General features: G+C 52.2%; 1 protein-coding gene across 1 annotated transcript in view; it reads right to left on the reverse strand.

Moving 5' to 3' along the window:
* Positions 1 to 23,569, reverse strand: part of Tmem132b (transmembrane protein 132B) — a 238,253-nt gene extending 214,684 nt beyond the window's left edge. Inside the window, exon 1 of the mRNA XM_060382307.1 lies at positions 22,548 to 23,569. Within this exon, the coding sequence (XP_060238290.1) occupies positions 22,548 to 22,608 (61 nt within the window). The 5' untranslated portion in view covers positions 22,609 to 23,569. The remainder of the gene's footprint in view (positions 1 to 22,547) is intronic.
* Positions 23,570 to 23,834: the final 265 nt, after the last annotated feature.

Genomic DNA, 23,834 nt, shown 5'->3' on the forward strand with positions numbered 1-23,834 from the left:
ATCTGGCAACCCACCGTTCTGCTCTCTAACTTTAAAACTGAACACACACACAGAGTTCTGCTCATGAGGCAGCAGAATCGAAAATAACACCTCGCCAGGCCCAGACACAGAAAAGAACAACAGAACAATTTCACTGAATACTCCAATTAATTAATTGCCCAGAGAAGCCAAGCTCGCGTCCCTGGGAGCGGCTCGGGAGCTATTTATATATTTATGATGGCGAAGCATGCAGGGTGCAGACTTTGAACGCTAACCCTGTCCCAATATTTACAGAGTGTTCCCGTCTGTCTTGGCGGACAGGTGTCAATTCTATATTTGTGACAAACTTTCTCCCGATGCCAGTTTATAATTTGTCTAATCAGGAGGTGTTTATAGCTGAGAGCTCATCTGGAAAATTCCATGAGCTGAAATGCTCTTCTGCAGATCATCTCTGGGGTTTGGGGAAAAGCAGAAATTTAGAAAAGTTGGTTCATTTATTTCTAAAATGATCTCCTCCTGGCCAGGCATGGTGGTACATGCCTTTAATCTGAATACTCAGGAGGCAGAGGTTGGAGAACCTCCGTGGGTTCAAGACCAGCCTGGTCTACATAGTGATTTCTAGGATAGCCAGGACTATGTAGAGAGACCTTGTCTCAAAATAAAAAAACAAAAACAAAAACAAAAAAAAACAAAGATACAAACCTCCTTTTAAGCCACAAATGGTGGGGCTCATACCTGTAATCCCAGCATTTGGGAGGTGGAGGGCAAATAATCAGATGTTCAAGGTCATTCTCAGCTATAGAGTGAGTTTGAGGCTAGCATGGGCTGTGTGAGACCTTGTCTCAAAACAAATGATAGGTGGGAGAGTTTTAAGCTTTTCTTTCCTTTCTACATTTTGGTTCAGAGTCTGGTTGCAAACCCTGTCCTCGGCTCCTAGAGTTTAAATACTGGCCATAGCAAGGGGCTGGCAGAGTACACCTGAGGCCATGCTTTCTAGCCCCAATTCTACATAACATTTCTTTGGGAGAAGAGGAAAGTCAAATTGCAAGAAAAAAGAAAAGAAATCAAGAATTTTCCCCCCGATAAATACATTGATTGGGCCCCTGTGTTTTTCTTATTGGGAACACCGTGCCCAAGTTTTCCTGTGTGGACTGTCCTAGTTTGCTTCTCTGCTGCTGCGGTAGAACTGTGGCCGAAGCAACTTGTGGAGGAAAGGGTTGATCTGGCTGAAGCTCGTGGTCCATCTTACAGGGTAACCAGGACAGGAACTCGAGGCAGGAACCTGGAGGCAGGAGCTGAAGCAGAGGCTGTGGAGGAGTACGGCTTACTGGCTTGCTCCCCTTGGCTTGCTCTGACTATTTTCATATATGACCCAGAACCTCCAGCCCGCAGTGGGCTGGGCCCTCCCACGGGGACACTCAAGGCAACGGAAGGGACATGGCCCGTCTGACACCTGGCTAGAGACTCTGGCCTCGTGACTGTGAGGACGTGTGGGTCTGTGGCAGTTTGCTGTTTCAGCCACACAAAACTTACATCCACATAGAAAATATGCACACACATATGGGGGGGGAGGGGGAGACAGAGAGAGAGAGAATATTAACTGTCCCATGAGCAAACCAAATGCAATTTCTAAGCCAGGCATGGTAACATAGGCTGGTAAGTCCAGCACTAAGGATGAGGCAGGAGAATAGCAAGTTCAAGGCCAGCCTGGGCTACAGAGAAACTTTTGGACCAGCCTGGACCTGTTAGGAGGTGTTAAAAAAAAAAAAAGAAAAAACAGATCACAGGGGTCCCAGCTCCACAGTGTGGCAGCGTCTCCAGTCAAGCACATCTGAGAAGGACAGGCAATCTCCCAGTTCCCAAGGCCAAGGGTGCAGTGAGGGAGTCCAGACCTGTAAAAGCTCTGATCTCAGCCACACAGACCATACTTCCTGGATATCACGAAAAAGGCCACTGACTTGCATGCTGGCCTCACAGGTAAGATTTCTTTAAAGAAGCTTCTACGATGAGCCATTCAAAACAGAAAGTCACAGACCCAGAGAGATGGCTCCGTGGTTAGAACACTGGCTGCCCTCCTAGAGAACCTAGCTTTGATTCCCAGCACCCACTTGGCAGCTCACAACCATCTACAACTCCAGTTCCAGGAGATCTGATGCCCTCTTCTGGCCTCTCTGGACACTGTACACACATGGTGCACAGACATACATGCAGGCAAATACTCACGTATGTAAAATTAAAATAAACTTTTAAATAAGTAAGTGACTGATGATAAATATCTATAAGATAGACATCTACTAGATGGATGGATAGATAGATAGATAGATAGATAGATAGATAGATAGATAGACAGATAGATGATGGATGGATAGATAGACAGATAGATGATGGATGGATAGATAGATAGATAGACAGATAGATGATGGATGGATAGATAGATAGATAGATAGATAGATAGACAGATAGATGATGGATGGATAGATAGACAGATAGATGATGGATGGATAGATAGACAGATAGATGATGGATGGATGGATGGATAGATAGACAGACAGATAGATGATGGATGGATAGATAGACAGACAGATAGATGATGGATGGATAGATAGATAGATAGATACATACATACATACATACATACATACATAGACAAATACATACATAGACAGATATACATACAGGTAGATAGATACATAAAGAGAGATACATAGATAGACACATAGATAAATAGATACATAGATAGATGCCTGATTGACAAATGAGAATGAGAGAAGACAGGCAGATGAATGACAGACAGTTCAGCTGTTAGCCCTAGTTGGCCCACCTATCTGCGGGCCACAGAAGTGGCCCTCCAAAGCCTGTGGTCTGCTTCAGCTCTCCCTGTCATTGCAGATGGGCACTGATGGCTTCACAGGCAGTCAAGGAGCATCAGCAACCATTCACACAGGGTCCCTGGGCCCCAAAGTGCTAATGAGGACAGCAGACCAGGGATGGAAGCCAGGAAAGCCCAACCCCAGCAAAGACTGGCACTCCACCTTCTGAGGCTCAGAGACCAAGACACAGGGAGAAGGTTTCCGGGCTACTGGCTTTATAGAGGTCAGTTAGTGATGTTGAGGCCACCATGGGGTCCCCCCTACACCTACTGTCCTAGTTGGGATCCCCCAGTAACATCTCATTATCTAGTATGACTAAAGTACATCGGACAGGAAGAAAATGAGGGAGAGGTGAAGAATTAGTACAGTGTGGGTGAGCTACCACCAGAAATACATGGGTCTAAGAGACTGATTGTAACTTCAGTTCAAGGCATCCTGGCAACCAAGCAGACAAAGGAAATGGTCCCCAAACCCAGGCTTTTCATAAGTACCGGGACTCAATACAGCAATGCAGGGGCTTCCCACAGTCGGAAGTGCTCTAAGAGTTTAACGGGGAGGGGGATCATTTAACTGCCTCAGAAAAATCACTTCCACCAGGATGTGACGCCCTGCCCTCCTCCTTGGACTTTCGCAAGATGATTGGCAGGACACGGATTTTTACTTAACTGTCTCGGAGCGTCATCAGTCTTCCCAAGGTCATAGGAAATCCTTTAATATTCACATCATTTCTATTTTAGACCACCATTAAGTGGGCAGTGGGTCAATTTCCCATCCTTCAAGTGCTCACTGCACCAGCTCTGCACTCCATTCCTGCATTATGGGTTTGCTGTGGTTCCGGCCATTTGTCAACAATTCCTTCCTGCCAGCCTCCATTTCTCACCACACTCGGCATCTTGCTTTCTGGTCTGCAGTGGGTTTACAGCTCCATCAAATCTGTGGTTCCTGCTGGGTCCTTCGGACAGGATGGACTATTGATAAGACGGAAGGGTGGGGCAGGCGATACATTCTGTCCTTGACTATAGAATTCTCAAAAGGACATGTGTCAGTGTTTGCAGCTCCTGTCATCCTGTGGTGGGGAGGGGTACAGTACTGCTATATACATCCAGCAGACAGAAGCACCCTACAGTGACAAGCCAGCCCCAACAACTGTTGTCCAGCCCTGGACAGCTGTGCTGACCCTAGCCCCCAGGTTGAGAACATTAAGAACTAACATTCTGTCAGTTTTGTGTATGTGCGGGGGAAGGGGAGGTTAAGATTTACTTATTACATATACAGTATTCTGACTGCATGTCTGCTTGCCAGAAGAGGGTGCCAGATCTCATTATGGGCAGTTATGAGCCACCATGTGGTTGCTGGGAATTGAACTCAGGACCTTTGGAAGAGCAGTCAGTGCTCTTAACCATCTCTCCAGCCTCACATACAAGTTTTTTTTATGCTGTGCTATTTTTGAATGCCAGGCAATGTCCCAGAAGCAATTCCAATAATATTCAGGTTGTGGGGCATCCCTTTGTGGCTACAGAGGGTCCTGAACCTATGAGAAGCTTGGGTTTATTTTCTAGATCACTTTGGCTGCCACAGTGCCTGACTGAAATGTCAGGCAGTTGCAAATACACTTGTGGTGTGGCTCTCCCCCCCCCCAATATGGACAGAAACCTCTCAAGTTTATCCTTCCTTAAGTTGCCCACGTCACAGTAACACACACCTGACCAGCACCCTTAGGCACCTCAGCCTGGTGTCTGGACAGCACTCAGTCTGTCTAATGCTGCTGTCCCAAGAGGCATCTTCATAGAATCCCCAGTGGAGTGGCTTCCACAAGCTGACGCCCTCGGAGGCCTGTCTCACAGCGGCATTTTCCCAACTTGTATGGCTTCTCCTACACAGAATCGTACTCCCTCATGTAGCCTGCCAGGACTACCCCTTTTCAAAGCTATATTGTATTCTGTTGTCGAGGCAAACCACATTTTGCTGACCCACTTCTCGGCGGGTAGACATCTGGGGTGTCCCCATCTTTTGGCTACCGTAAGCAGAGCCGCGGTGAGCATTTGTGGATAGGTTTTTGTTTGGGCCTGTGTTTATAATTCCTTGCATTGCAAACCTAGGCATAACATTACTGGCTAATTCTAAATTTAAAAAAAAAAAAAAGTGCCAGCTTTGCAAGATGCAACAGCACCCCACTCCGATACTTTCTTGGGTGCAAATTAGGAAACATATGGATTCCTCAAGCTTCACCAACAGCCCTGGGTGGCCCAGCTGGAAACAGCTCGCACTGACCTTTCTGTGATTTCATAGTCACAGTCTTGGTCCAAGACCAAACCTAAATCACAGCTGACAGTGAGGAAAACGGGCCTGGTGATGCCTCCCTCTCCCCCACCCTGAATGCCAGGCCGTGGGTGTTTGAGATTTTTAGATTTCACTTCTGCATGAGAAACTGAGACATCATTTAGCAAACGCCATGGGTCCTGCAGAAGGGAAATGGTTCTAAAAGCCCCATGGACAGACCTAGGAGCAAGATCTATGTAAAACACTTAAATAGGTCTTTTCTCTCTTGGTGGGGAGGAGACTGGAAAGATGCCTTTTTTCCACTTTTTACAGTATTTTGCAGTTATTTAAATGACAAATGTGCCAGGCATGGTGGCACAGGCCTTTAATCCCAGCACTCAGGAGGCATAGGCAGGTCTCTGAGTTTGAGGTCAGCTTGGTCTGCACAGTGAGTTCCAGGACAGCCAGGCCTGCAGAGTAAGGCCCTGCCCCAACCTCCAAAAAAAAAAAAAAAAAAAAAAAAAAAGAATTTAAATAACAAATGCACAGAGCACAAAGGTGTTTTTTGTTTTTGTTTTTGTTTTTTTAGTACAGGGCTATTTAAGTCACCCCTGCTCTTGCTCCTTTCCCAGAAGGAATCTGCCATTGTCAGCTTCACGGAAGCACTTTGCACACACATGTACCTGCCCTGCTCTCTGTGGCTGCCATCAGCATTACCTAATAGGGTGCACTGTCCACAAACCTTTGCTCTCAGGATAGTCACTGCTACGGCACTACAAAGAGTGAGGCTGTCTCATAGGATGCTGGATTCTAGGAATTGATGCAACCATTTTGATAGCCATTGCCCAAGAAGGAAATAGAACCAGAATGAAGAGGACAGCACTGTGGACAGAGCCAGGACCTCACGCATGGGAGGGAAGCACCTACCACTGAGCAACCAACTAAGAGCATGGTTTCCAGCAGTTTCCAGATTCCAGAAAGGCTCAAAACTTAAATGCTGATGCCCCATTTTTTTCTTTGTAGCCCTGACTGTCCTGGAACTTGCCCTGTAGACCAGGCTGGCCTCGAACTCAGAGATCCACCTGCCTCTGTCTCCCTGAGTGCTGGGATTACAGGCACGTACCACTGCACTCAGCTGTCATCCATTTTTTAAATAGGGAAACTGAGGCTCAGAGAGATGAGTGGCCAGCCAGATCCCTGCTGAATACCAGACCCCTCTTATCAGGGTGTGAGGTTTGCTGGTAGCTGGTCCTCTGCCTACCTCATCCCTGAACTCCAGGTCCCTAGAATACGTTGTTTGATGGTCCAGCTTTGACATCCACATCTGTTACCATGACCTTGTAGGAGCTAATCAAGCATCCTCTACTGCTAATTACAGTCCAACGAGAGCTCCTCCTGCTAGAAGCCAGCCTGTTCTTCCCACCCCATCACAATGAAGAGGTGTGTCTATGTTACAAGCTGGGGTACCCTGACAGCTTCTGTGAGGTGCCGTGGCACAGGTAACCTCCAGCCTGGAAAGGCCAGGATCACTGCCTGAGGCCATACACCCCACCCCAGCTCCCAACTACAGCCACCACATTCCTAAGGACGGCCCCCTCCCCTACAGTGGCCCCAGAGACAATTCCTGGCTCCTTTTCCTGAAGACCAATGTGAGTGAGTGAATTACTTGAATGAATGAATGAATGAATGAATGAATGAGGCAGGATGATTTCAGAACAAGGCCAGAAGCACACCTGCAGGTGACAGCTGTTGCCTACAGAGCGCTGTTGGGGACCAGCAGCATCACTTTTCTCAGAGAGACACTATATTCCTGTAGAGCCAGTGTTTGTGGGGAGGGTTGTTTTGTGTTTTAACAGGGTTTCTCTGTGTGGCCCTGGATTCAATTTGTAGACCAGGCAGGCCTTGAACTCAGAGATCCACCTACCCCGGCCTCCCTGAGCGATGGGACTACAGGCATGGGCCACCACGCTTTTGATTGTGTGATTTTTAATGAAGTCAACACCGTTTGCATCCAGGACCCAAAGACAAGCCCCCTCCCTCCCCCCCCCACCCCCAGCAGCCTGCTGGATGGCTGGGACGCTGCTAAGGGGCAATGGCTGCTGAGTCCCAGAGACAAGGACTGAGTGTCTGCAAGCTCCCAAGCATGTCCGCAGGGCAGTCCTGGGGAAGGAAGGAACAATGCAGTGGGGATAGAACGGATGTCCCTGCTCACCCTGCTATCAGACCCTGGAGTGTCCACCTCTCTTGGGCCTCCCAGAAGAAAGGACAGGAAGGGGCCTGCCTCCAGCAGAGTACCATGCCTGAATCTGCCTCCTCTGCTCTATGCTCTCCAGGATGGAGACAAAGGCGCCCAGCAAAGCCTCTGTGGTGCCTTGTCCTGCAGACACCCTCATGCCACCCATGTTCAGACCCCTGTCCCCATCGCTGACCTTCAAACTCTCTCCCGCCCGCACTCACCAGTTCCCCCTTCCCTAACAGAAGCAGGCATCTCCTCCACAGCCCCCCACCCGCACCAATCTACTCTGCTGTGCAAACGTTTGCTTCGTGTGGTTTGGTGAATTTAGCACACAAAGGGAGCCCAGCTACGGCAGCCCTCTTCCCAGCATGAGTCAATTTAGGAAGAGGGAAAGAGGGTCACGGTGGAGTCAGAGAGTCTCCAACCCAAAGCTGAACAGACACAAAGCTGAGCAGGCCCCGCTCAACCCGGAAAAGATCCCTGTCTACAACCACAGAGCTACAGAAAGGACCCACTCCCACACCCCCACCCCCACCCCCTATTCAGCACCGCCCCAACGTCACCTCAGGGTGGGGCGTTCCCAAGGGCTTCACAGCTTCATAACATCCAAGTCCCTAAAACATGGTGGAGTACAAGTCAGCCCTGGAAAAGGAGAGCCTGACACCTCAAAGGCGCATCAGCTCACACTGTGCTGTGTTGTTCAGCTACTACACGAAGCTCTACAACCCTCTTCTGCAGCCCCGTGAATGCTGAGGGAGTTCAAGGCCATGCTGGGCAACCAACGGAGACCCACCCGGTGGTCTAGCTACATTTCTGTCACTGTAATTAAAAAAAAACAAAAACAGAAACAGACAACACCTTGACCATAAAGTAACTTTGGGGAGGGAGGGAAGAGTTCGCTTGACTCGGTGGTCTCGCTTACACTTCCGGGAAGTCGAGGCAGGCTCTTAAGCCACCAGTCCCATCCCATCACAGTCAGGAGCAGAGGAAACAAACACACTCTCCACTACTTGTAAGCGTCCTAGCAAATAGTGCCGCCCACAGTGGGCTGGGTCAGCTAGGACAACCCCCATCACGGAAGTGCGAACAGGCCACCCGGATTTCCTCGACCCCTCGCTAACACTCTCTTCCCAGGTGATCTAGGTTGTAGCGAGTTGATGGAAACTAACCAGCACACAGTGATGGGGGGAGGGGGCGGGTGTGTCTGTGAGGGTGCATACATGGGTGTGCGTGTCCACGGGCGACCTCCAGTCCCTCAGGCGACAGACAGACCTGTTGGGAAGAACTCACTGCTGCTGGCCTGCTCCTCTCGAGAGAAACATCAGACATTCTGGATTTTCACTTTAAACCTCGGCTCGGAAATTATTAAAGCCCTGGGCTGGCCAGCCGACTGATGCCCGTCAGGCTGGACCTGCGGTACCACTCCCCAACCCCGGAAAAGACGGTGGCAAAGGTCCGCTCCCACGGGGCGCCGGGATTTGGGACGCCCGAGGAGAGGCGGGGGGTCCGGCTTTGGCACCTCCCACCCTCCCCCAGGTGCCTGCCGGGCGGGGAAGACTAGACAGAGCCCGGCTCATCCCCTGCTGCTAAGTGTGCGCTCAGCTCAGAAACAATGAGCCCGGGCCCCAGGTGAAATTCATATCCTAATTCAAGTTTCTCGCGTTGACGGAGCCTGCTGCTGCCACCTTGGAATGCTAACGGCTCGGAATGAAGCCCTGGGGAGCGAGCGTGAATGGGGAAGAGAAGGGAGGGTTTGTCTGGGAACCAAGAACGCAAGACCACTGAAGCAGAAGCTGGTGACTCCCCCAGACTGACTGAGCTCTGGAAGCACGCGGGAGGAGATGCAGTGCCCCACGGCCTGCTTCCGCAGGTCAGCCCAGAGCCTGTGATGGACACCTGTGCTGGCCCGAAGCACCCTCCTTCATTTGGAAACGGAAGCAGGGCTGGGATGGGCCGGGGTGGTCCATCCTCCACCCCACCCCACCCCCATGTCACAGCCTTCCCAGCAACTCAGGAGTCAGGAAATTCTTCCTTGAAAAGCACCGTGCTGCGGCAGGCGTGGTTTAAGGGATACGCCGGTGGCACCGCCCAGCACCGGCTTCCCGGGGCGCAGAAAGTAAAGTCAGGGCGGGGCTGCTGTGCTGAGCGGACCGTGAGTTCCCTCCCCGCGATCACACGCTAGCGCGCGCGCGCGTGCACAAAAGCCAAGTTCACTTCCAGCACCGCCTCCCCTCCCCCCCGCCGGACCCCCAGATCCGTTCTGCCAATAGACTTGTAGCCCTTCCTTCTGTGTGGAAAGGTGAGTCATGGCTAGGGAACAAAGAGACTTCTCACAAGACAGGTCCAGGAGTCCCAGTCTGCCAGACGACTCTCCCCGGGCCACACTCTCCCCAGACACGCCCTCCCGGAGCACTGCCGCCCCGCCCCCCGTAAGCCAGGTCTCTTCGCTGGTTGAATGGTGATTGCTAAAGCGGTAGGCTGAGACACCCACCCCCACAGCCTCCCTCCGTGGACAGCAGCTCAATGAAGCCATTGCCCTGAGGGCCCCACCCCCGCTCTTAGAAGGGGCAGCTTCTTGTCATTGACTCAAGTTCCCTTCATTCATTATTTTCCAGGACGGAGAGTGGAACCCATGGCCTCCTGCCTGCCAGGCAAGCTCTGTGCCACCGAGCTACAACCCCAGCCCTTTCTTTACTTTTTACCTTGAGTCATGGATCTCCATGAGTTGCCTAGGCTAGACCTGAACTTGCAATCTTCCTGTCTCAACCTCCCCAGTAGCCGGGTCTGTGCCTCTGGGCCAAGCAGATTTTCGTTATTACCTTGTCATGGACTCCAGCCTCGCACAGACCCAGCGTCTGTTGGCAGATGAGAACCACGGGAACAGAGGGCAGGCAGGAACTGTACAGCACACATTCGTGGCTCGTGAGGAAACATGCTGTTTTATCATATCTGCACCCACGGGCAACATAAATCCTGCAAGGACATTCTAGGGACCCTGAAAAACGACTACAAAATCCCGTCATTGAAAATGAACATGCTGGAGTCAGCAGTGTGTTTGCAGATGGCCGGGAATAGATACTCAAATCTAAAACGAGATAATCAGAGACTGGAGAAATGGCTCAGCAGTTAAGAGTACTGGCTGTTCTTCCAGAGGACCCTGGTTCAATTCCCAGTACATACTTCTGTATGTACGCACTTCCCAGCACAAACATCTGTAACTCGGGTTACACAGGATCTTGTGCCCTCTTCTGGCCTCCATGAGCACTGCATATACATGATGAATATACACATGTGAGCAAAATACCCATGCAGTTAAAATAAACTAATTTCTTTTAATCATAAGAAAGGATGGAAGCTAGTGAATCTTAGGGACTCTGGGATAACTTTTAAATTTGTTTTGTTTTTTGTTTTTAAGAGCCACACGCATTTAATCCCAGCACCTGGGATGCAGATAGGGAGGGAGGCAGATAGATCTCAAAAGCCAAAGCCAGTTCAAAGCCAGCCTGGTCTACATAGCCAGTTTCAGGATGGCCAAGGTTACACAAAGAAACCCTGTCTTGGGGAAAAAAATCCACCCAAATAATGCCAGATGTCCCATCACCAGGCAAGCTGACACAGGAGGGATCTCAAGTTCAAAGCCAGCCTGGGATACATAGTATGGCTCTGTAGATACATGCTAGGTAGGTAGGTAGATAGATAGATAGATAGATAGATAGATAGATAGATAGATAGATAGAACAGTGGTCTGAACTTCCCATGAGTCTTTAGGTAAGAATATCAATGACATTTTCATCTTTAACATTCAGAGTTCCAACCACAAACAGGTGCAGGAGACAGCGCAGTTCTGAAGCACTTTTGATTGGCAGTGGGAGGGAAGGGGCATGAAGGAGACTCTTACATCAATTATCACCGGCAGATGGCATCTACGTTGCCTGATAGTCTTCAAGGAAGGGGACTAGGCAAGAGGAACGGGGCAGATAAAAAGCCACACACAGTATTTTCCTCCGTGAGCTCAGACCGGGTTGGGCACATTAGCTAGACCAGGTCTCAATGGAGCACATCACGTCACAGGCGGGGACAGCAATTGAAGCCACGGCCACTTTGAGGCAAGACCATCTGAGGTGCTTTATCGAGAAACTTGTCAGGACCTCCTGGTTGCAATGGAAACAGTTCAAAGTGAATCAAGAAAAAAAATAAGGCTGGTAAGGTGGCTCAAAGGATAGAGGCTAAGGGGCAGTTGGCTGTGTGTGTGTGTGTGTGTGTGTGTGTGTGTGTGTATTTTACACAGGTGTGCATAGTGCCCAGAAGGTCAGAAAGGTTTGAGACCCCCCGGAGTTGAAGTTACAAGTGATTATAAGCCACCTAATATGGATGCTTCAACCAAACTCAAAACCTCAGGAATGCAGAAGTACTTCTAACCGCTAAGCTCTCCAGCCCCATTTTCCAAACTTTCTATGTACTATACGAAGTAGCCAAAACACACTGGGGGGGGGGGGGCTGCCTCATAGTGCAATAGCCTGTCCAGAAGGCTGGCCGGGATCTGAAAGTGGACTCACCTCCTGGTGCGAAATGGTCCCAGCCCCTTCCTCCTCCCAGCCAGCCCCAGCTGCAGGCTGCTGCCCACTGCTTCCTGGGGAAGTACCCTTCCCCCAATACCTGATTCAGATTGAGTTTCCAGCTAATCGGACACAGCATCCCACACCCTAGATACAGTCCCCATCCTGGGGCCAGAAGAAGGACCCCGTTAGTCCAGCCCAAATCAGCCCCTCAGAAAGAAACACTTAGCCTCTTACTGGTCCCAGGACAGACAGGAAGTGACTGTGGCCCACTGTCATTGGGGAGAGCAAGCCTGGGTTTGAATTAGGTTGGCAATGATGAAAGGAGAACTAAAAAAAAGGGGGAGGGAGGAGAAAACAATGATTAGGACAGTCAAGCACCTGGATCCAACCCTACCTGAACCATTCACATTACATGTTTCCCAAGTCTGAAGGTTATGGGGGCGGGGTGGGGAGCGGATCATTACAGGACAATTTGTGTAGAGTCCAGACTGGAGTGGTGACATCCTTCTGCATTTGGTGTGCCATTGCCGGGGGGTATCCTAAAATCTCAGCATTGAAAATTCCAAATATTGTAGGCATGCAAGTCTTTGAAATAATCCAGTAAGAAACAAACAAAACATGAGGTTAGAAGAGAGACGTGTGCATGGGAATCACTGTGCTCAGGCCTTGTGCAGCAGCCCCACGAGGGGTCTTCTGAGCTCTGAGCCATCAGGCTGTGCCTACAGGGTAAAAAATAGCTAGCCTACACATGTGCTACTATTTTTAAAATGTTACATAAATGCTACTGTAATTACCAGACCCGTCTTGAAAGGCTGCTGAATTGACAGCCACTTTCGATCAATATGTTGTTCTTTTTTCAACCAAGAGACACCAAAGCAGCCATTGTCCTCACTCCCGAGCTGGATAATTTCTTTGACATTAGAAAGGGTCCCTGTTCTTCACAGTGGAAGTGCCCCTGAAAGCACAGAGGATGCCCTGCTTGAATAAGTAAGGCAAACTGCATCTTCAAAAAGGACAGAGAATAGGTGCTTTACTGGGAGGCCAGATGCACTACCCCTATCCCAACGGCTGGGCTCCCACAGTGCTGAAGCGGCCTGTGAACAAACAAGGGGGTAGAGTCCCAATAAAACTTTATTTACAAACAGCAAGTGGAGGGCCAGAAGCAATCCATGGGACCGCTGTACGCTAATGCCTGCTTTAATTTCTTTTTATTTATCATTTATTTGCTGGATGTAAAGTCCAGGCTACATAGGTAGAGGTCAGAAAACAACGTTTGGGCTTCAGTTCTCTCCTTCCACCATGTGAGCTCTGAGGGTTGAACTCAGTTTGTCAGGCTTGGGGCCCAAGCACCCCCACCTGCCCAAACGCCTCCCTTCAAGCGCACAGAAAATGATAAGCAGTATGTAAAGAGCCGAGAGGGTTGGATGGTTGGACTTACACATCTCTAGTGTACGACTGGAAATTTCGGGGGGAGGCTGGAATTTGATTGGCATACCAACCACCTTTTATTTAGGCAGCTCTTAAACAGCCCGAGAGCCCGTATCAGCTAGACCTCAGTGCGATGCCAAAATAATCACATCCACAACACAGAGTCTTCCAGATCCCGGTGAAGAGCCGAACTGTTTGCCCTCAAGAGAGTAGCCAAGCCTGGATCCCCTCAACTATCACAAGGATATCAATAGTTGCTCCCATGTATTGAGAGCCAAGGCTGTGTGTATCCTGTCTCATGAATCATCTTTATTCTTTATCCGTGCTGGTCTATGCGCCATGGTTGTTTTGTTTGCTTTTTTGAGACTGGGTCTCATATAGCCCAGGCTAGCCTGAAACTTACTGCATAGCTGAGGATAACCTTGAACTCCTGAACCTCCTGCTTCCACCTCCAGAGTGCTGGGATTGCAGCTGTACGTCACTAAACCTAGCTTAGTTTCTTTTTTTTTTTTTTCTTTTTTAATTATTCATGGGTGCCTGTGAGTTCATGCGTGTGTGCAGACGTTTTGCTCTGTCTTTCGAGACAGGGTTTTTCTGAGTAGCTCTAGCTGTCCTGGAACAGGCTGGCCTTGAACTCAGAGACTACATGTCTCTGCTTCCTGAGTGCTAGGACTAAAGGCATGCACCACCACCACCACCTGGCTGTTTGTTTATTTTTGCAGTAGTTTGTGTATACACACACACACACACACACACACGTATGTATGTATATGTGTGTGTAGACATGCATATATACATGAATACATCTATATATGCATATACACATATACATATGGACACACGTGTGCACGGTGCTTTGTGGAAGTCGGAGGACGCACTGCAGGACTCTGTTCTTCCCTTCCATTATGTGGGAAGTTTTAAGGCTCAAGCCCAGATATCCAGCTTGGCAGCCAGCTCCCTTACCCACTGAGCCATCTCGGCAGCTCTCATTTCCCGCTCTTGTCCTTTCCTCGCTTAGACAGTCCTCACTGGCTTCCACCCTACAAAGCACATGGCCACCTTGGGGCTTTGTACCTGCTGTTCCTTCTCCACGTCCCTTACCCAGCCTCCCCGATTGCCTCTTTAGGCCTTGGCTTGAATGCCGCTGCTGGAACCCACAGAAGATGACAAGCCATCCTTTCCCCAAACCCTTGTTTGTAGTATCTCCTGCAGGGCCCCCTGTAGGACGCCATGTTCCCAGTTACCGATGGTTTAACATCTGCTGCCTGTCCTGCCCCTGGTGTCACTAGTCTCAGGAAAGCTCAGTAAGAATGTGTCGGAATTCATAACAGATTGTACAGAAAGAGGATGCAGATTGGAGGAAGGTTGTAAGGAAGACTGTTGGCCAGAGCCAGAGGTCAGGCCCCACTTTATAGATAAGGAAACTGAGTCTCGGTGCAGTCGAGAGGTTAGGTGAGCACTGCCCATGCTTCCCAATCACTTCCACAGGATCCTGAAACTATGTGATTTAGGCCCAGCTTGAACTTGCAGTGATCCTCCTGCCTCCACTCCCTGCATGCTGAGGTTACAACTGAGCCATCATGCTGGACTTCAGACCTCTGTTTCTGTGGGAACCTGAAAACCTCTGATATTGACAGCACCTGGTGTTTAAACAGCAGCAGCTAAGAGGGAAGGTCTGTGGGACAGACTGACCCGTCGGTGGCCAGCGGAAACCAGGACATCCCCACAGCCCCAGCAGCCTGGCTCCTCAGGACCCCTGGGAGTGCCGGCAGGGGATGGCATGGCATAGAGACCTCCAGCCGAATGGCAGAAGCCCAGAGCTGACCCTGGGGAGGGATGTTCTCCCCAGTGCTGGAGACTGGGCCAGCCACCAGAGTGAGCTCCCAGCGGGTTAATTAAGCTAAAGCTGCAAGACTCCAGGCTGAGTGCAAGGCTTACACTCCATCGCCCTCAGTCACAAAACTTGGTGAGCCCCACCAGACCCTATCGATTCCTTATGTAACTATGTGGGGCTTGGAGCATGGCGAGAGGAAGGGCCTCATCAGCCGAGGAGCCTGGCATCAGGAAAGGTGTCCATTCAAGCACCCCAATTGCAGAGCCAGGGGGCTGGGCAAAGAGAAGGCACAAGAATTAAGTGGAAAGGATGTGGGGCTTTTCTCTCATCCCCCTGGCAAGGGAGCATGCGCCAAGCCTTGTGTGGGAGGGGCAGAATCAAGCACGGGGTGAAAAACACAAGTGCCTCCATCCTTGCCTCTCTCGGTGCCACTGAGCAGGCATTTCTCTCTCCCTCACTCTGCTGTCTGGTTCTGAGCCTGACAGCCCCTGCCATGGGACTGAAGCCGCTCCTTTGTCCTCTGTTGGCATCCCAAGTGACCAGTGATGATGAATATGTGATTGTTGGATGAGGAGGGAGGGAAGGAGGGAGGGAGGGAGTGAGTGAGTGAGTGAGTGAGCGAGCGGACACAGCATCTGGAAGTCCTTGCATTCCAGGCACTCTGCAGAGAGATGCAAGGGGCCCCATTCCTCTGCCTGGACCCCTTCTCCAGAAGTTGGACCTTTCTGGTAATTTAGGTCTCAGGCAAAAAGACAAACAAACAAACAAGAAAAACTGTTGCCTCTCTAAACACGTGTCTACAACTGTCAAAGAGCAAATTTCAATTAAATAAATAAATGGAAGTAAATATCTCAGAGAGAGAGAAGAGGAGCAGAGGCCAGTGAGTTGGCTAAAAGAGCTTGCTGCAAAGCCTGAAGACTTGAGTTCAATCCCAGGGACCCATATGGCAGAAGGAAAGAACCCATAAGTCATCCTCCGACCTCCACACATGCACTGTAGCATCACACATGATAACTGGATAGATTAGATGATGTATAAATAGATAGATGATAGATAAATGATTAATAGATAAAGAAACCCGATATACAGATAAATGATAAATAGATAAAAATATACAGAAATAAGAAAATGTATTTATTTATTTATTCATGTATTTTTGGGTTCATTTTTATGTGTGTAAGTGTTTTATCTGCAGTGGGTCTGTGCATGTTTGATACCCAAAAAGGTGTCGAGCCTCCATGTGAGTGCTGGAAACCAAACCCAGGATTTTTGCAACAACCTTAAGCACTAAGCCAACTCTCCAGTCCCAATTTTTTATTTTTTCCATATATATGAAAGTCTCACCTGCATGTGTGCTTGTGCACCACCTATGTGTCTGGTGCCTGTGGAGATCAAAAAGAGTCAAAGCCTCCTCGTCCCAAGAGTTGCTCAAGAACCCCAATGAAGCCATGGATCAAGAAGCCCCTTGGTGAGCTGGGTATGGTGGGGCGAGTCTGCAACCCTGACTCTCAAGTTCAAGCCCAGCCTTGGCTACGTGCGATATCAGTACTTAATTCTTTTAAGATGCTGTTTTTATTCATGCATGCATGTGTGTGTGCCTGTATATGTGTATGCCACAGGTGTCTGACACAGTCAGAAAAAGGCGTTGTTGGATCCCCTGGAGCCAGAGTAACAGGAAGTTGTGAGCTAGCCAACCATGGGGTCCTCTAGAAGGGCAACAAACATGCTTTTAAAGGCATCTCTCCAGCCCAAAGACATGGCTCTTTTAAAAGCTGCTTGGTGGATGGACCATGGCTCGAGGGTCTTCTTTCTGTAGCTCTACCTGTGGGGACACGCCCATGCCTGCATACTGTTCCCAAGCCTTGCCTTGCTGGTCCCCAGTCCCAGGATGAGACCTTTGGGGAAGTAGTTCAGAGGCAACTTCCAGGCCAACCCAATACAGCGCATGTCTCAGATCTGAACCGAGACACTGATGGTGCCAGTTGGGGGGGGGGGGGGTGTCTGTGTGCTGTGTGCTGTTGTATGTATGTGTGCTTATATGTGTTTGCATGTGCAAGTGTAAACCAGAGGATGAGTTTTGGATGTCATTGCTCAGGTGCCATCCACCTGGGGATTTTTATTTGTTTCTTGAGCGGTGTCTCGTTGGCATGGAATACACCAAGCAGGCTAGGCTGACCAGCCACTGAGCCCCATGGCTCCTCCTGTCTCCACATCCCCAATGCTGGTTTACAAGCATGCACCACTCCACCTGGCCTTCTGATGCAGGTCCTGAGGAATTCACCCGGGTCTTCATGACTAAAAGCCAAGAACTTACTCAATCTAGCCTTCTATCTAGCCCCTCAATTTTGGTGGCTTTTGTTGTTTGAGTCAGGGTCTCACTGTGTAGCCCTGGCTGACCTAGAACCACCGTGTAGACCACACTGGCCCTGAACTCACAGAGATCCACCTGTTTCTGTCTCCCTAAAGGTATATGCCACCATACCCATTGCCAATTTTGTGTTTTAAATTTCTTTTTTTAAGTGACATATACTCACTAAACACAGACATTCATAGACACAAACACAGACAGACTTTCACAGACATCCTCAAAGAAGGACACCTGCACTTTGGCCACATTCACACACCCTGCCCTCCATCTCCCCCTCCTCCCATCATTCTCTTTTTTTTATATTAATATCTTTTTATTTTTAAATAATTTCATACATCATTCTCGTTCACACCCTACACACACACACACACACACACACGCACACTCGATTCTATTTTCATATCCCACATGCATGTATAGCTCTATTTACCTAAATAAAATCTAGGACCTACAAACGAGAAAAAAATATGTGAGATTTCACTTTCTGAGTCTGACTTATTTACTGTGGTTTTTCCTGTCCATACAAGCAAGTGAGAGAGAGAGGGAGAGAGAGAGAGAGAGAGAGAGAGAGAGAGAGAGAGAGAGAGAGGCTGCCGTGCCAGATGTCCCACAGGTGACCAGCACCTCCACAGGCCTTCCTCACCTGCTCTGTCTTCCAGGCACCTCTCTGACCAAGCAACGGGAGCTTCCGCTGCACAGACTCAAGAAGAGACAAATTTCTCCAAAGTGGAACAGCCCGGGAGAGACACAGCTTTCCCCTCAGAAAGCTACACAACCTTCAGTTCCTGGGTCCAAACCCGCAGCAAAGCCCCCAAAAACCAGGACCAGCAAGATGGCTCAGGGGGTGAAGGCGCTTGATGAATGACCCCGGTGACCTGAGTTCAACCCCCAGAACTCACATAAAAGTGGAAGGAGAGAACCTTCCAATTTTGGCAAACTGTCCTCTTACCCTCACACACACCATGTGGGCCGAGGCCATACACACACATGACCACCACCATCATCATCAATTAAAAAATAAGCAAACTATCCTGAAATTAATGTTCATACAGAGATCATAGTAGCTGAGAGGAACTCTGAGAACAATCACTGCGGTGCACAGCTGTGATGGTCACACAACCCTCCAGCCTCAGTTTCCCCATCTGCAAAGTGTGGCGATTGTTGCAAATTAGTGAATCCATCCACATCTAGCAAAGGCTTGGGATAGTCCACGAGCAGAGCCAGTCTATGTCACTACTGACTCTGGGACACCGTCAAGAGAAAGAACCAGAGGCTGTGGAGGTGGCTGCTTGCAGGCAAGCATGAGGACCTGAGTTCAAACCCCAGCCCCCACCTAAAAAGCCAAGCCCAGTAGTACATTCTGTAAGGCCAAAACACCACTGAGGAGGCAGACAGGAAGACAGACTCCTTGGCTCAATGGCCCGGCAGCCTAGACTACAGTGAGCACAAGGTCCAGTGAGAAGGCTCAAGGTAAAGTATCCTTGAGGACACCTGAGGTTGACCTCTGACCTCCACATGAGTATACACAAAATGGGGGGAGGGCAGAGAACATGAGGCCACAAAGAACCAGGAGGCAGAGGGCAGAGGTGTATGCAGGGGCCTGCCAATATCTTGCAAATATATGTATTTGGGAGGACACACGTGCCATGGCATAATGGAAATTAAGGTACTTGGATTTCCCTGTAAACATCCTCACCCATAAACCTAAGTAGAGGCCCTCACTCACCTGCTGAGAAGCATGCTGGCAGCTGCTCCTAGCAGGAAGAGCTCATAGAGCCTGCCACACAGAGCTCCCGTTCCCATCAGAACCCCCTCTTGACTCCTGTCCTTATCTTTCAGGTTGCCACTTGGGCCATGTCAAAGGGCCGCCCGCTGTCATAGCCTAGGACTCCTTAAGTGGAAAACCCTTTAGTGAGAGGTCAGAAAGGGCAAACCAGGCATCCAGGTGGCCCACGCCTTTAATCCCAGCACTAGGGAGGCAGGGGCAGGCAGATAGCTGGTCTACAGAGTGAGTTGGAGGCCAGCCTGGTCTACAGAGTTAGTTCCAGGACAGCCAGGGCTACACACTTAGTGAGACCCTGTCTCAATTCCCCTCCCCCCCACCCCCGACCCTACCCCACCCCACCCCCGCAAAATGAAAGTTCAGGGCAATGAGTTGAGGAGACGGAGCTTGAGCCAGCGGAAAGAAGTCCCAATCTGACAGAAGTTCACGCCAAGGGGTCTCCCTCAACCCCTCCTCCTCGCCCCAAGCCCAGAGGGAAATGGACTCTCTGCATCCCAAACAGAGAGCCGGGGAGAAAAGGCTACCCAGAACCCGGGGCCCTCTGGGAAGGAAACCCTTAGGAAGTTTACTGCTGGAGACCACCCTCCCAGACTCCCGGGCCAGCAAACGCTGAGGGGCTCCTCTTTGTCCTTCCGATCATGGCAAGCGCTGCGCCCTTTGTTGGCTCCCGTCACCGAAGCGGAGCTCCCGAGGAAGCCCCACGCCTCCCGGTTCCTGCCACTGGCGGGAGGAGGGGTGCCAGATGATTTACCCTGGGAAGGTCCTCGGTGCCATTAAATCACTGGAGGCCGCGACAGAATTAGCATTTCCCCCACCCCCTCCGCCCCACACCACAGGGCCACCCCTTCCCAAGACGCGCCGAAACGAGGAACAAATAGAGCACCGGCCACTGCACGGGGCCAGGCAGGGCTAAACCATACGACTTGCAAGCCAACAGCGCCGTCCCTACAATTGCAAACTTGTCACTAGCAAGGATGGGGGGGGGAGGGCGCGCTCCACCCACCCCATTCCACAAACACCTCCTCTAAGAAAGAGAGAAAAGAAAGCATCAAGGGTTAACAAAGCAAGGCTTGTCAGTTTCCCCCAGGGGGACGCGGTGTGCAACTGCGTCGCTAACTTCCAAAGGCACAGCATGCGCAAACACGGTTCCAACGACGGGCCCCCCTGGTCGCTAAGCTGGAGGACTGGTGCTGACTTCAACCAAACACAATTCCGTATGTTTCAGCCCTCGCGAAGCTCCAAGAAGTCCGCCCACCGCTCTCCTTCCCGGGGTAGCTGCCCACGCACGAAGGGGGCACGGGCGACAGAGTGTGCGGAGGGAGCGCCTTCTCACAGCTGAACTCTCCCGAGCCCCCTCCCAGGGCCCCAGCCAGTCCAAGGTTGGTCCAGAAATGATCTAGAAAAATGCAGCCAGTTCTAGACGAAGCTGGTTAACTCCCAACCAACCAAGTGTAGGCAGCTCTTTCAGGAACATCACCCTTGTTTTGGAGCTAAATATAGACTTAGCAAACTGTGTTTCTCTTTGTGTCCTGGTGGGAACCGGTGGGTGACACGGGCAACCGAGGACCCCCCTCCGCCCCGCCTCCAGCATCTTAAGCTCTGCCCTGGTGGCTGTGCTGACCCTCTCCTCGGAGGGCCAGGAATGGGTTCCCAGGAGTGGCACATCCTCTCTCCCACCACAAGCCTGCCAGAGCCATTGCATAGGCTCTTCTGTCGCTGGGTGGGGCTGGACAGGGTGAGGGGACTCATTCTGGCACAAGGCAAGAGGCGGGCAGCCTCCTCCTCCGAGGTTCTCCAGAACCACTCTTGAACACAGCCAGGCGAGAGCTAACCCCCGTGGAGAGAGAAAATAGCCACAACACTGCAATTTTCAAGTCCGAGGCACTGTGCACTTTGGCAAACGGGCATCAGGGCTTCCGCTCTGAGGAAACGGCCTGGACCCCGTCAGTGCCCCTCTCCAGGCTGCAGAGGAGTGCCAAGAGCTGCTCGCGGCTGCTCGTTAGCCACGCCAAGGAAGAGCCCTTTACTCTAAGATCAGAGACATCCTCGGGGCCCAGCCGAAGCCCAGAGCTGACCACTGTCTCTCCAAGGGGAAAGTCTTAATAAATGTTTGGGGGTCACTTGAGGGCGTCTGGGAGGAAGGCAATATTTACTTTTCCCCATGCACAGTCATCCTTCAAAACAAGCTGGCATCCAGGCTTGCTCCTAAGTGCGACCTCACCCAGGCAGTCGGAGCCGCAAAGTTGAGGTTGCGTTGTTTTTTTTTTCCCTTCTGCGTTCTTGGTGTCTGTGCGGTTGTTGGTTTTAAGGGACGGGAAGAGGCCCCCTCAGTCTAAAGCTACCTGCTCCCAAAACGTGGGTTTCACAGGTCTGGAGAAGCCAGCCCTCGCACGCACATGAACACGGCTCGTGACTGTCGCTTCTCCCCAGCCTTTGGGATTGTCTCCACTTGCCTGGTGGGGGAGGGGGAGGTACTGTCATTTTAGGATAAGCTCCCTCTACAACCACCCCGTAGCCACACCGAGGTGACCGAGCCTAGCCAACTCCAGCCCAGGCTGCAAACAGCATACACCTTGCTATTCCGACTTCCCTCGCTCGCGGGATTTGGGCGGCCGCCGAGCAGGTGCCAGCCCGCAGCCAGACTCCCCGATCCCGGGGCAAGGGCTCTGAACACCTGCGACGCCAGACATCCCCAGGTGCCCGCGCGACCCCGGGGCTCCCGGACCACACTGCCGGGTCCCGCCGGCCCACGTACGGGTCGGGGCGCCGGGACGCCCCGCGCTTCTAGGGGGCGAGCGGCAGGATGACCTGGCTGCCTGCCAGAGCCACTTGGGGAAGCGGGTGGCTTTGGGAGGCTGGAGACCAGGAGGGCCACAAGGAGCGGGAGGGACCGAGGCCAAAGCAGACGTCGCCGGCCGAGACGACCTCCAGGCCCCGCAGGTGTCCGCGGACGCTGGGCCACTGTTAGCTCCCGCGGACCCCGGGACTCGGGTGGCAGGCAGAGTGAGGAGGATTCTGGGGCGCCCTGCCTGTGGCTCCCGGAGCCCCCCCCCCCAAAGGATGCGAAGGGCAGCCGGGACTGGAGAGGAGGCAAAGGGGACACGCGCGCGGGGTTTGGGCCGCCCGGGGCTCCCCAGCCCCGCCAGGAGCAGGAGGCGGCGGCCGCCCGGGACTTGGGACCCAGGCAGCAACTTTGCGCGCGGGGTCGGGGAGGGGACGCGGCCGCGTTACCTGCGCAGCGGAGCGCGCTCAGCGCCAGCAGCAGCCCGAGCGACGCGGCCGGGGCCCGCATGGTCCTCCGGGGAGCCGGCGCCGGGCTCCGCTCGCTCCTGCGCCGCCGCCTCCCGCACCTCTCGGCTCGGCGCTCGGCCGCCGGCTGCAGAAGGCGCCCGGGCTCAGCGCGCGCCCGCCCGGCACTTGGCCCGAGTTGCGCGGCCCCCGCCGGCGCCTCGGCTCCTGTGCCCCAGCGCGCGTCCCATCCCGCCGCCGCCGCCGCCGCCGCCGCCGCCGCCTCGGCCAGCGCCAGCTGCCGGCCGCCCCTCCAGCCAGCGCGAGAGTGAGCGAGCCGAGCAGGGAGGAGGGGAGGGAGGAGGAGGGGGGAGGACAGGAAAGGAGGAGGAGGGAGAAGAGGAAGGGGGGAGGGAGGAGGAGGGAGAGGGAGGAGGAGGAATGGGGCTAGAAGAAGAGGGAGGAGGATGGAGTTGGGGAGGGGAGGAGGAGAGAGGGAGGAGGAAGGGAAGGGAGGAAGGGAGGAAGAAGAGGAACGAGGTGGAGAAGAAGAGGGAGGAGGAACAGCCGGGGTATGGAAGAGGATAGAGAAGGCGGAGGCAGAGTGGTGCTCTTTCCTTCCCCCGGGGCCAAGACACCCGGCGGCCCCCAGCGGTTAAGCGGCTGGATGTGTCACTCACTCCCAGGGGAGGGCGCAGGGCTGCCTAGGCCTGTGGAGACCCAAGTAGGTACTCCCGCAGGGGCAGAGAGAGCTCGTAGGTCACACGGTGTGCTGGGAGTGCAACGACTGATGTCCCCGAGGTCGAGGTCGAGACGGCAAGGCAGCTACCAAAGGAGAAGGGAGGTCTGCGAGGGCCAGACTGCGAGGCGGAGCACAGACTAGGGCGCGTGAGGGTCGAGACGCGGCTTGAGGGCCCGCGAGAGCGCTGAGAGGAGCCAAGCCTGGGCCTCCCACACCTGGGCAGGTCGCCGGATTCGTCCACTAGGGGGTCGGCCCAAAGCCAGTGTGGGGAGAAAGTCCCAGGTCACAGGGACCAAGGAACTTCCGTCCCTCTGAGTGCACAGCCCCGGCCTGGTCCAATCGACAGGTTGAAGCACGGAAATCCTGGAGGGCTTCTCTAGTGTCCCTGAGAGGCTCTGGACGGTCCCTCCACCGGGCTGCAAGGCCAGAGGCTGTGCCTCTCTCCGCCTGAGACACAGTTCAGGCTCTGTCCAGCCGGCTTGGCGTTGGAAAATGGGTCAAACCTCAAATCGGTCAACTGGGGTGATGCAGGCCTCAGCAGCATCCTT

The sequence above is a fragment of the Meriones unguiculatus genome, chromosome 4, assembly GCF_030254825.1.
Source record: "Meriones unguiculatus strain TT.TT164.6M chromosome 4, Bangor_MerUng_6.1, whole genome shotgun sequence".
NCBI classification, from domain to species: domain Eukaryota; kingdom Metazoa; phylum Chordata; class Mammalia; order Rodentia; family Muridae; genus Meriones; species Meriones unguiculatus.